The following is a 12,969-nucleotide window of genomic DNA, read 5'->3' on the forward strand; positions in this document are numbered from 1 at the left end:
TTCCCAGACAACACTAGACTAAATAGAAGGCATTGTTATTATTGTAGCATCTTTGCAACTTGATGTATGAGACCTTGAGATGTTTTCTGTGGCTGCCTTGTTTGAAAATGTCAAAGGCATTAGTAGGATTCTCGCTTCACCACTTCAAGGAGAACCATCTTGCGGACTAATGCAATATGGCTACCCATTTCCCCCAGCCAAGTCTAGAGTGATGGTCAGCTTGTATTGATCTTCTGGTTTTTTTTGCTATTCTATTTTCTTCTATCTTCTGCCTGGTTGAGGCACTGTTCCACTGTGGACTTTCACTTTGGCTCCAGGTGAATCTGGCAGATATAGATCTTTGTCTTTTTCACTACCTGTCTGGACGTTTGAGGAAACCCTCCCACAAAATAGCGCAGTGGAATTGATTGTAGGAAGTTGCCAATCTTTACTAGGAGGGTAGTGTTAGTAAGGGGTCATTGTGATGTGGGGAGGAAGTTTGATCCCTCTGAAAATTGTGTAAAATAGAGCATGATATTTTCTGCACTGACCCATTGCCATTGCCAAGCCACACTGGCAGAGAAACAGCATGCAGGGAATAGAATAATTTCAAGAACATGGATGTCATCTGCATGTCAGCTCATTTTGATGTGTTCCCATTTATTCAGGATGAAAGACTAGAGGGAAAGAAATAGCCTTCTCTCATCGTCAAGGTGATAAATAGAATTTCAGCATTCAAGCTCCTGCAGAGATTTGGCTTTGCAGGGTGTTGAGTAGGCAAGTGGGAGGTCAGATCCATTGAGAGCCTTCAATTTTAAAGGATATTTTATTTTCATGAAGCAAAATAGTGAAACTTGATTCTTTGGCCTGGAGTGCATTTTCATATCTAAGAGGAAGAGGAGTGTGAGGATGAATAATTGAGCCAGTTTAATGCACTGCATGACCTATGGCACCATGGACAGATTACCAGGGAACTTCCATGCCTTTAGCCATCATGATCATTAAACTGGCTTCTGTATATTAATCAGGGGAGCAGAGGTTATGACACCCCAGTACATGTGCAGTGTTGATATCAGGCTGTTGGACGATCATAGGTATGTGGTTAAGGTTCAGTTAAAAATAGCCAACAGTTTCCAACAAGCAGCCCTTTTAAGTTCAGTTCACCATGGTGTGCTTTGGAATTGAATGGAAACAGAGGTATCAACTACATAAATATTGTGATATCATGGCAGTGGGACACTCAACAACAAAGTTAACAAAGTTATGTGCGCTGACATTATCTGCAGACTAATCACAAACAGCATTGAATCACCCATCCATTTTCTATTCATTTTCTATACCGCTTCTTCCTCATTAGGGTCGCGGGGGCATGCTGGAGCCTATCCCAGCTGACTTCGGGCGACAGGCGGGGTACACCCTGGACTGGTCGCGAGCCAATCGCAGGGCAAATATAGACAAACGACCATTCACACTCACATTCATACCTATGGACAATTTAGAGTCGCCAATTAACCTCACCTGCATGTTTTTGGAATGTGGGAGGAAGCCGGAGTACCCGGAGAAAACCCACGCGCACACGGGGAGAACATACAAACTCCACAGAAACTCCACACAGAAATGCCCAGGGGAGAATTGAACTCAGGTCTTCCCGATCTACAGGCTGTTACTGTGTTGGCCAACGTGCTAACCACTAGACGGCCCGCATTGAATCACCTTGCTGTCATAATGCATGTTACGGTCAAGTCAAGTCAGGTCAAATAAAATCAATTTCAGGAAACTGGACAGTCTCTGATTTCAAAACAATTTATGTCATAGGAAATAGAAATAATACACATATTGCAGTGCTATCATAATGTTTTATGAATGCAACAGGTAGTTTTGTAACTAACATGAATAGTCACACATCTGTAAAAAAAAAAGGTTGAAAAGTCTAGGGTTGTCACAACATCTTGCCAGATCAAAATGTGATCATAATTCATCGTTAAGAGAAAAGCTATCTTGCGAGAACAGGGTAGCCAGAAATCAATCAGACTGCAAACTGTGTCATCGCTACTGCAAATAATAATACATGTAATATGGAAGTGGATGGATTGGAACCGCACATTAAGTGCTTTGCACACACTATAAATCTTGCAATCCAAGCTGGCTTGGGGTTAGTCCCTAACTCGGGTGAGTGAGACTTGAGACACTTTTTTTCAACGGAGTTCAACAGCTACTGTGGTGTTAAGGTCCGGGCAGAAGCTGTAGCAATTCTACACTTGATCAAACTTAGTTAAGATTTGTCAGATTAAAACATGATTGTTTCAGACTTTAAAACGTGATATGATGAGTATTAACACCTACACTGCTATCATTATTTTATCTTTCATAATTTGTATTTTTTCTTTCAATTTGTGGAATTCAACAGTTATCGTAAAACATTTCAAAACCTGCATTGTTTGTGACTAAGTTCAATAAAAAAAAATCATTTGTCCAGTCCTATATTTTGTCATTGTTGTTTTCGTAAAAGTAATGTTAAAATATTGTTCCGGCTCGTTCCCGTGAACCCAATATCATGTATTGTCTCATCTTGTGAGCCGAGTGTATCGTGACACCCCTATGAAGATAAAGGAATAATGCCTTGGTCATGAATTGCGTCACAGCTGCATCTCACACATTTCACTTTAACGCAAGTGTAAAAAGAAACCACTTATCACATTCTGCTTTTCTTAACACCGTTGGTCGAGGCTGGTACCTCTTTTGAAATAGTTTTATGAGTGAATAAGAGGTAAGGAAGGACTAAAATGAATAAACACATACACTAAATTAATTATTTGATGCTTTCTGAACTGAGCTGCTGTGACATACACTGAGGCAGGACATGTACAGCCCGGTCGTTAATCCGGCCACCCGACCTCTCAACATCATTTTTGTACCATCGAAGTGGTAGTATTTGTGATGCTATTTTCAAATTACCATAAGTCTGGAACTATTGAAATAATTCCACTGGTTTCTGTAGCTAGCGACTTTCCAGTGACATACTGGTCAATGCGATAATCACAGATACTGCGTCACAGCCTCTCCAGGAAGACAAGGTCTTGATACGAAGCAGACCGGGTAGGGTTCTGTTTACAGAGCAGCACCAGCCTGTGTGACGGAGAGAGACAGAGAATCAAGCTTTCTACAAATAAAATTCTGTAGAATATTCTGTGATATTTTATCAGACAGTATGATGTTTTTTTTTAAGGTTTGTTTTTGTGTTCACCTTGTTTGTCGCATTTGTCTGTGTTTGCTTGGTTGCAAAACATGTCGAGGAGGTCGTCTGTGAAGAAAGGAGGGATATTTAATGTTTTATAGATCACAATTCATATTGTACATGTCAAATTCTTCATTTTTATATGACATATATATAATGTAATTCAGTTTTTTCAGGTAGTCTGGTTGCAATTGTCACAAGCCCAAGCAGATGGGGGTCAAACAAACATAGCGAAACGAAAGAGAAAATGCAGCATACGTGCACTGTTCTTGCACTTGGAGATCATTCAAATAGGGATTTCGGAAAAAGTTATTCCTAAGATATGTCCATTATAAAGGGAAAAAAGTTCATGAAACAACCGACCTGGCTGCTGAGCTCTGACAGTGTGTATGAACACGCTCTAGTTTGACTAACAACAAGCAAATTTTATACTAAATGAAAACGGGAAAAGCAGAAAGAATTGTCTCACAGCAGAAAACTATATTTGTCATTTCCTTCGTCTAAATCAGGGGTCTTCAATTAAAATTGAGTAAGGTCCATTCATGCATTATTTTTTCACAGCGAAGGTCCGAACCTCAATTTGCCTTAAAGTGCATTAGACAGGCTTATATGACTATCAAATGTATTGAATCACTCTATTGTTTCATTACAACACAATTAGCTTGGCAGCTACATTACGTTTAAAATGTTACATAATTTTACACAGGCCGCACAGTGGTCTAGTGGTTAGCATGTTGGCCATGGATAATTTTACATACATATGAACACAAGAGGCTTGTATTTAAGTTAAATAAAACTGCACCGGTCTCTGAAAATAATAATAATAATAATATGTGTCTCTTTAAAAGAAAAGCTGAAAAAGTACATCCTCTTAAAGTTTCAGATTTTATAGTTTTTATTGTAGTTGACATTGGGATTTGCTTGATTTTGTCACACAATTGCGCTTTTGTTAACTTTGAGTAGGTCTCTGCAACAGAAGAACAGAACTCCTTCACAACTCTCCCGTCATTGAAGGATTTTTTGTTTTGCTCTAATATCCATTCAGTCATCAGTGAGCAGTCATTTGCATGTGGCTGTGCTGTAAATTAATGTGTTATGACTTGTAGATTTTTCATACTAGACTCTAAGCTGTGTTATTATCCGCATTCTCACATCAGACTTTGGTGGATACTTCCCCTGGAATGATCTGTTTTGTCAAGTAATGTCACGTCACATTTCCGCTTTTGCACTTGCGCTACAGTTTCAGTGCATATGAGACAAAGCAGTTTGGCACTGGATTGTGGAAGAATAAACATAATCACTTCTAAAAGCTCAGTTTTCTCTATCAACTTTTCTTACTTTTGAGCAAGCCATTGTTCTCTCATTCACTTCACGGCAAGTAAACAAACATGTCATTGGCTCATTATGAGTGACGTCACTGCGTTTGCTGTCAAGTACCATAATAACTGAAGTAATTACGGCCGCAAAGTGCCCCTGCTGATGATTATACGTTAATACTGTTATATTCAATTTCCCATTCACTTTAATTGGTCACGGGTCCGTAAAGTGCCATCACTTGGTCCGTATCTGGTGACGGCTGTCGCGATTGCGTTGTTTGCAACAAATTAATGTTGATACGCTACAGCACCATGGAAAAACAACGTGCCGAAACAATGGAGGACACATACAAGATTGTATTCATGCAGACTGACTTGGCGTAAGAAGGCAGATAGGCATATCAGAAGTGCTATTTTCGGCTGTCTGATGCGGAAGATAAGGTTTCACTGCTTTTCACCACTGCCTTGTTGTCAAATATTTCATGTCTTTATGCAACACACCACGCACACTCACACAGTTGGAGCAAATAAACGACATGCATATTTATGTGTATTTGTGTGGCCATATTGAATGTTTGCCCCCCAAGCGGCATACTGGAAGGGATGCGGACTGGTTTCAACCCAGCAATACCCTGGGTTATGTTATACCACACATATATTTATGTTATATACATTATAAACACACAAACACATATACATACATACATACTTTATATTTTTATTTTATTTGAATTCAGAATTTTACAACCACCAGGGAGAGAAGCCAGGTGCTTGTGTGTGTTTTTTTCCGGGCACTCCAGTTTCCTCCCTCAATCCAAAAACATACATGTTAGGCTAATTGCAAACTCTAAATTGTCCATTGGTGTGAATGTGAGTGTCAATGGTTGTTTGTTTATATGTGCCCTTTGATTGACAAGTGACCAGTCCAGGCTACACCCTAGCTCTTAGCCAAAGTCAGCCGGCATGGGCTTCAGCTCACCTGTGGTTCGAGTGAGAAAAAGCAGTACAGAAAATTGATGTTGAACTCTACAGGCTTTAGTTTATTCCCTTCCCATTCTTACATTAACTTATAACAACACCAAAAGTATGTGTCAAACAGTGATGGCAGTGTGTCTGGCTCCACCTTACACAAGCGTAACAGACAACTCCAGCTAGAACCTTAACACAAGGTTCTGGCCAGGGAGATGTCACGTGCCAAGGTCCCTTTGCAATGGCAACGTAAAAAAATGTGAGTTTCAATTGTCACACACTTTGTGATATTTTCCTTCCACCTCTCTGTGTGAAAATAGTGTCACGTAGAAGAAAACACAAACGAACGAGTAAGGCGAGTAAGATTGACATTTTTCACATCACGCTCCTCAGCTAAGACAGACAGCTCTCCTCTTCACCCGTCGGTATGGACCCAGGACTCTCCTTCTCCTTTCTCCTTGCAGTGACAGGTGGGGGCGGTGTGACACACACCCCGGTATTCAGCAAGTACAGATACAACGGCACTTGAATTTTCATCAGGCCTGCCTCTTTGACTACTTGACTGACTGACTGATAGATGAGGTGTTCTGCAGCCATTCAATAATTTAGACACCATCTTGCAACAGCTGGTCAGCAACAGTCAGCTCTGAAGACTAGATCGGCTCCCAATGCTTCTAATCTTCATCAGTCCTTCCTGTGATTTCTCTCTTGCTCTTTTTCTGCTTTATTGACCAATGCGAGCTGTAATATATTTTAGTTCAAGGCTGTTATAGTACCATTACTCTTCACTGCATGCCTGTAGGGTTTTTGTCATTATGGAGTTAATGCTTTTTTATGAGACCCAAACTCTGAGAATATGATCCGGTTTTTTTGCCCGTGGAATGAATGGGTGAGATAACTACCTGCAGACAGATTGCCGTCTGCAAGAAAGGTGCCGCTAATGTGCCAGAATCAGATGTAAAGTGCGTTGGGTGTCATAATATAAGCTTTCAGGCTGTAATCTCTTTGCAGAAGCTGAGCTTTAGCGTCATCCCTGGGAGACCTACAACACCGACTTCACTGCACAAATGGCACCTAGCTTGTTTCCATTTAACAGGATACAGCAAGCCCTTAAGCAAGAGCCAAACATATTGGCGGGCACCCTATGTTTAGGTTTAGTCCACTTGTGGGGGGTAACAGCAGTCATCCCACAGGTCTTCAGGCACTTAGAGAATCGTTTTCCACATGCCTGCTGCTAATTTTTAGAAAAAGATGGTGGCGAAAGAGTTCAGCAATTGTCGTTTTTGTTATCTTTAGCTTGATGAAAAATGCCACCGTCTAACCCAGGACAGGAGATACATGATTTGCTAGGCAACAACTGTTTGCATCAAAGTAATGAGCCAAAGGAGACTGGCAATTAGGAGTTTACTTCCATTTATCTGTCTACTCAGAGAAATGCAAACCGAGACGTCGTTGGGTAGGCTATTAAAAAGCTTGAGTGGGAGAAATTTTAATTGGTTTGGGTAAAGCTTTGCTGTTGATTCTGGAGGCAAGCTGCTGACCAAGTGGAGGCTTGCTGTTACAATCCCACAGGTGATGGCATTATTTGTTTCTTCAAAAGTTTCTCTTGTTTTAATATATAATATGGCTCATTTATCCTTTAATAAATAGTACATTGTGACTATGCAGTTGTAAAAGTGTGGCTGCCTGTTAGCTAAGCACACAAGCGGTCAGTACCCTTGATCGTGTGTAAACTCATTAGTGGTGACTTGTCAGAAAATGATTTATCGTCAGTATTAATATTCTCTTTGTGATTACTGCATGTAAAAGCCGATGAGATGAGAGTCCAATGTCAGATAAAGTGTTTAAATAAAAGGCAATGACAAATCCATAACATAAAATCAGTAACTTTATGTCCCTGTTGGTGAAGATTATTGGATTTGTTGTCACAGATTTTGTTTATCACTCTCTCACTCCAAGAAAAAAGATTCTGGCATTCAGTCGGGTGCAGGATGTGATTTATGGCATGTCGCTCTGGTTTGTCGGTCATTGCCAAGATGTAAAAAATCACTTACTGGCCATTTTATTTGGTAGACCTGCAGAATAGTGATATCCATTCTGACACTATCAATAATAATGTATTTACCACAGTATTGTGTGTGTAGTTTGCAGTGGTTTTAAACTGCACTGCATCACAATAAGATGTGATAATGTTCATGTGTGTTTAATATTGGTTACTTTATTTAGCTAGATGTGGGTGGCAAACTAATCGAAACACCTTTCAGCATGATGCATTGGAGGTCTACATGAAGGTAATCTCCAACAATAATATTGTTACATGAATGCCTCAGTGTCAATCAAAAGTAAGCATAATAATCTTTATGATACTCTCTATGATACGCGCTTGTATTAGATTTCGCTAGATTGTACTACAAGTGAGTGTGTGCTGTAAGACTATCATTAACACTCAGTTAAAAGCATCTTCAGAACATTACTGTTGTTTATGCTTTTGTTCCCTGTTATTTGGATTTCCATATAAGAAGCTGTTCTAGCCCGAGGCTTTTTGTGTATTCATACGTATGCGTGACAGAAGAGCAGAGATTATACCAGGGGTCTTATCATTTTCTAACTCTCTCCATTTATTAGGAGGAATCTGCATCTCCCAGTCTTTGAAAATTCCTCACAACCCCAAGCTGGAGGATTATGACAAAGCGATCCAACAACTACTGGAAACCCAGCACTCCAGGGCAGTCATCATCTTTGCCAATGAAGAAGACATACGGTGAGCAATGTTGCACATGGTGGCGTCCTCAATGCCGCTCAGGCGTGCTGATGTGTTGCCATGTTACACTCTTTAATCTCTGAGTGGCAGCTCCTGAAGACAAGCCACAGGCAAAAACGTACCATGCATGCAGCAAGTCTGTTACACAAACATGCCTTTGACACCGCAAACATAAGACAACATACACAGGGACTACAGATCTCAAGAGAACGACACCGATATTGTGTCAATTACACCTCCCCATGGAAAATGCCTGTGCAAAGAAACACAGGATGAAATATCTACTCTCTGGAATTTCAAAGTGAAGAACACAGAAAGTAAAATGTGACAGGTAAAAAAATGTATAAACTTTAAAGTCTGTCCTCCCTTTATTATTATATGTAATGACATCAACAAGACAGTGCTGTAGCATCATTTGGTGTTAAAGGTTAGATTACACACACCCATTGTGCTTTCTCCCAATTCTGCAGGGGCGTTCTGAATGCCACTAAGAGGGCCAATCACGTGGGCCATTTCCTGTGGATTGGATCTGACAGCTGGGGGGCCAAAAGCAGCCCCATCCACCAGCTCGAGGATGTAGCAGTGGGAGCGATCACTATACTGCCCAAGCGGTCCTCTATTAAAGGTATGCACACTGGTGCGCACAGGCCGTCACACCGCACCATGCATCATTATTGTTGCTGTGTTATGACTGCACTGTTTTGTTGAGTCTAGGCCTTCAGTCGTCTCTATTTTTATCTATTTAATTACAGATAATGACGAAGAATAACTCATTTTAGCCATGTGGAAGGATTAGAACAGATCTGAAATAATCACATTAGGTTTAGATAAGCTTGTTGATATTCTATCTCATATTTTGTAAGATTATAATTTAAGTCCTTATGTCTGCTTCTCGTCCTTTGACAAACAGTAAACGCTCTTGAGTTCTCCCAAGAACTTCATGGGATTCATCATGCAAAGTATGCACAACATTATAACCACACAATCACATGAGATCTAAGTCAACAACTGCACCATACATTTTGACTTAATAGTTTATGATAACATTTCCAGTATTCATTCATTCATTCATTCATTTCAGTAAGGGCATTTACATGCACTTGTGTTGGATTGTGCAGGTGTACTTAATGATGAGGCCTTACTTTCATGTTGTATTTCTTCCATTTTTGTCGACCTGTAACTTGAAAAGTGTGTGCACAGGTGATCCTCGGGTATGAGTTCTGTTTCTAGACTGTGATGTAAGTTGATTTTGGTGTTACATGTTAATAAATTAGTGTTCTCTTGTTTATCACCGGGGAACAGGTTCCAAAAATAGCCCGCAGTAAGTGAAATCCACGAAGTAGCCAACTTGATTTGTTTACAGTTATTATATATGTTTTAAGGCTGTAAAACCCTTCACAATACACTTTATACACTTTTCTCCAACAATCATTACCATTTTTTCACATTTCTCTCTTGTTTAAACACTCTCAAAGTTCAGATTTCATTTGAATTTGAATGATCAATTTGCTAGCTTGGACACAAGAAATTATTAAGTGACTCACGCGTATTCACTCCACTGACCGTGCCTCGTCCCGGCGCTGTTCAGTGGTAGGCTGCAGCGTTTTTATATCCTTGTTAAAACATAATATATATCGTATTTTCCTCTTTCTTGTCCTACTCTTTGAACCGAACATTAATTTAGCTTGTTACCTTCTTCTTCTGTTGTTTATTGGCGGTTAACAAGCAGTTTACAGAGTTAGCTAGTTTGCTAGCGACCATTGACCATAACAGGAAACGGCACAAAGGAGATTGATTGACAATTGTCTACAGCCAATCAGGATGCAGAGCACAATGGGTTCTCCCTTAGCCAATAAGGACTGTTGTGGCTCCATATTTAGCCGGCGATTGTGTACAGGCACGTAAAAACAAACTGAGAAAAGGTGGCGCTGCACTCGTCTTCAACTCTCACATGAGTATACTCTAGTGGTAGCAGTAGTAAATACAATACCAGACACATACAAAGGAGCACCGATAGATCGCTGTAATACACCACAAGGTTGCAGAACACAATGCACATTCATACACTGTTAAAAAAAACATGCAAAATTGTACTTAAAAAAACCTGCAAAAGAGCAAATCCACGAAAGGCGAACCGTGATGTAGCGAGGGAATACTGTATAGCTAAATTAAAGCCTAACTCACTGACACTGTACACAGGACATGTTAATGACATGATGTACAGTAATAAAGCACTAAATCCAAGAATAACATGATACAGTAATAAAAAATAAAAGCCAAAACACTAACAACCTTTCCTTATCAATATTACTGGACCACTAGACTAGCTCTTACTGTCGCTTTCAGATGATCAGCAACCTGGCAGCGACCTGTTTGATTTCCGACAGTCTCTGAATGTCTCCTGATTGTGTGTGTGGTTGCGGGAGGAGGAGGACAGTTGAGTTTGCAGACAATAGCCTGTTTTTTTTGTAGGGGAGGGGGTTGCAAACAAGATATTGACCACCTCCTCGTCATTTTTACAACGTACGGGAAGACATTTAAATACGATCTTTATCCTGAATTACGTATGGAAGAGTCTCTCTCTCCATCGTCTGTCATTGTACCTGCCTCCTTCTCATTTCAAGGATTTTCCGGACATGTTTCAAGGCATGTACACATGACTACTTCTGCTTTAAGGGCACAACTTCACATCTGTATCTTCATCACCATCGCTCCTGTGCACCACTGACTCCAACATTAGCATATGATTATTCTACCCAGCTAGACTTGAATGCAAGATGTGTCATGCATTTTAAGATACAATTTGTGATAAAATACAATATGTTGATTTACCTCCTGGGTGTCCTCATTTCCAGGCCCGTCTCATCTATTTCTGCTTCAGCTGGCAATTTCTCCCAATGACGTTCCACAGTCCTCAGAGAGAATCAATGACCTTGATGCACAAATATATTTGGCTGGGAGGAGGGATACCAAGGTCACATTGCCCACTGTTGCTTCTCTGTGGGATTTATCAGTTACAGAAAGTCATCAGAGCAACTTGTTTGCCTAACATATTTAGCTTGAGGTTTCACCAATTCACTTATGAGACCACGATCAATGGACCAACGTGTTGCTGTCCTTGGTCTACAATAAAAAAAGGAAATAAAAAAGACAGAATTTTTTTTCTTGTTGTCTTTTATTAATTTTGTGATTACATAAATGACCACTGTTTGTGATGGTGTTTCACTAAACCAAATAAAATAAAGTAGGTGCCGTTATATATTACAACCACTCAACAGCCACTCATCGTGTGAATTGAGAGGCTTTTTATTCAAAGCTTTCTTTCATTAGGAGAGGTCTGGCCTGGACAGATGTACACCGTGGGGTGCCGTCAGATTATTACCAATCCATCAGGCATCATTGGTGGTGTTTTGAGAAGAAATTCAGCTGAGTCACACAAGTCCGATTAGTCGCTTCTACCCACGACTCAGATGATATGGAACAATAATGAGTGGAGGCAGACAGAGAGACTTTAAAATGCGAAATAGGAAAATATGTCTTTTGATGCAAGCGGGGAAAAAGCTTTAATTGTGTATTCTGTCAGCACAGCATTCTGACCCACATGAGGCTGAAAAAGTTGCTCAAATAAAAGCAAAAATCTGGAGACTTTCTTTTTCCTTTGTTGCAGCAAGTTTCCTCTCATGCAAATGCTCCATAGAAAGCCCTGTTTAAAATTGGCCTTACTTTAATACGCTACGCTTTCAATCCATCTCAGCCGGCTTTTATGTAGCTAGCAAAGGAAGCAGCTCAGTACCAACAGGACTTTACAGCCGGAGGCAACAGGCTGTGGCACCATTAACACTTCCTGTGCTATTTATTATGCAGCCTGTTTTTTTAATTAGTCCAATTTCCAAGAAGAAGAAAGTGGTTAGAGTTTCATGGGGCTTGAAAGAAAAAAAACAATGCCGTGGTCAAAGTTTGATGAGGTGGAGCTTGCTGATTAGCTTCCAGCACCTGGCAGCCAGAACCACACCGTCACCACCACCACAGCGCTGCACTTCATTTCCTGCAGGTTCCAGCCGGATTATAATTGGAATTTAGGTTTGCTCTTCTATCCTCTCCTCTCAGGTTTTGATGAATACTTCACTGCACTCACGCTGGAGAACAATCGAAGGAACGTTTGGTTTGCTGAATTCTGGGAGGAGAACTTTAACTGCAGGCTTCTCAGTACGTCCAAGAAAGAAGACACCACTCGTAAATGCACAGGTACCACCTTTTTTACTACAATAATAATAAGAATGGATTAGACTTTTACAAGGTACCCAAAGAGCTTCACAGTGAACCCATTATTCATTAGTTCCAGTCACAGACAGGTGCTGGTAATGTACATACAGTATGTAGCCAAAGCTGCCCTGGGGTAGACTGACTGAAAAACTTACAACTTGACTTAGCATTAGAGTCAGGTATTGTTTACATATTGTTTAATACCAGTGCCAAATCTGTAGCTTTGACATGGTGCATGTGTCCAAACCCGTACTTTAAAAAAACAAAAACATACAAAGTTTGTCAAAAAATTTTGTAACATGCAAGTTGACCTGGTTTCTTATTTATTTGCACGTTTGTCACACTTATTTTTTTCAGACCATCAAACAAATTTAAATATTAGTCAGTGACAACACAACTGAACACAAATTGCAGTTTTTAAGTGAAAGGTTTTTTTTATTAAGGGA

General features: G+C 40.2%; 1 protein-coding gene across 1 annotated transcript in view; it reads left to right on the forward strand.

The window, feature by feature from the left end:
- LOC129178149 (metabotropic glutamate receptor 7-like) overlaps positions 1-12,969 on the forward strand; it is a 112,672-nt gene that overhangs the window by 54,889 nt on the left and 44,814 nt on the right. The window contains exons 3-5 of the mRNA XM_054770075.1: positions 8,125-8,260; positions 8,731-8,885; positions 12,368-12,505. Coding sequence (XP_054626050.1) covers positions 8,125-8,260; positions 8,731-8,885; positions 12,368-12,505 — 429 coding nt within the window. The remainder of the gene's footprint in view (positions 1-8,124; positions 8,261-8,730; positions 8,886-12,367; positions 12,506-12,969) is intronic.

This window comes from Dunckerocampus dactyliophorus, chromosome 1 (assembly GCF_027744805.1).
Source record: "Dunckerocampus dactyliophorus isolate RoL2022-P2 chromosome 1, RoL_Ddac_1.1, whole genome shotgun sequence".
Lineage (NCBI taxonomy): Eukaryota > Metazoa > Chordata > Actinopteri > Syngnathiformes > Syngnathidae > Dunckerocampus > Dunckerocampus dactyliophorus.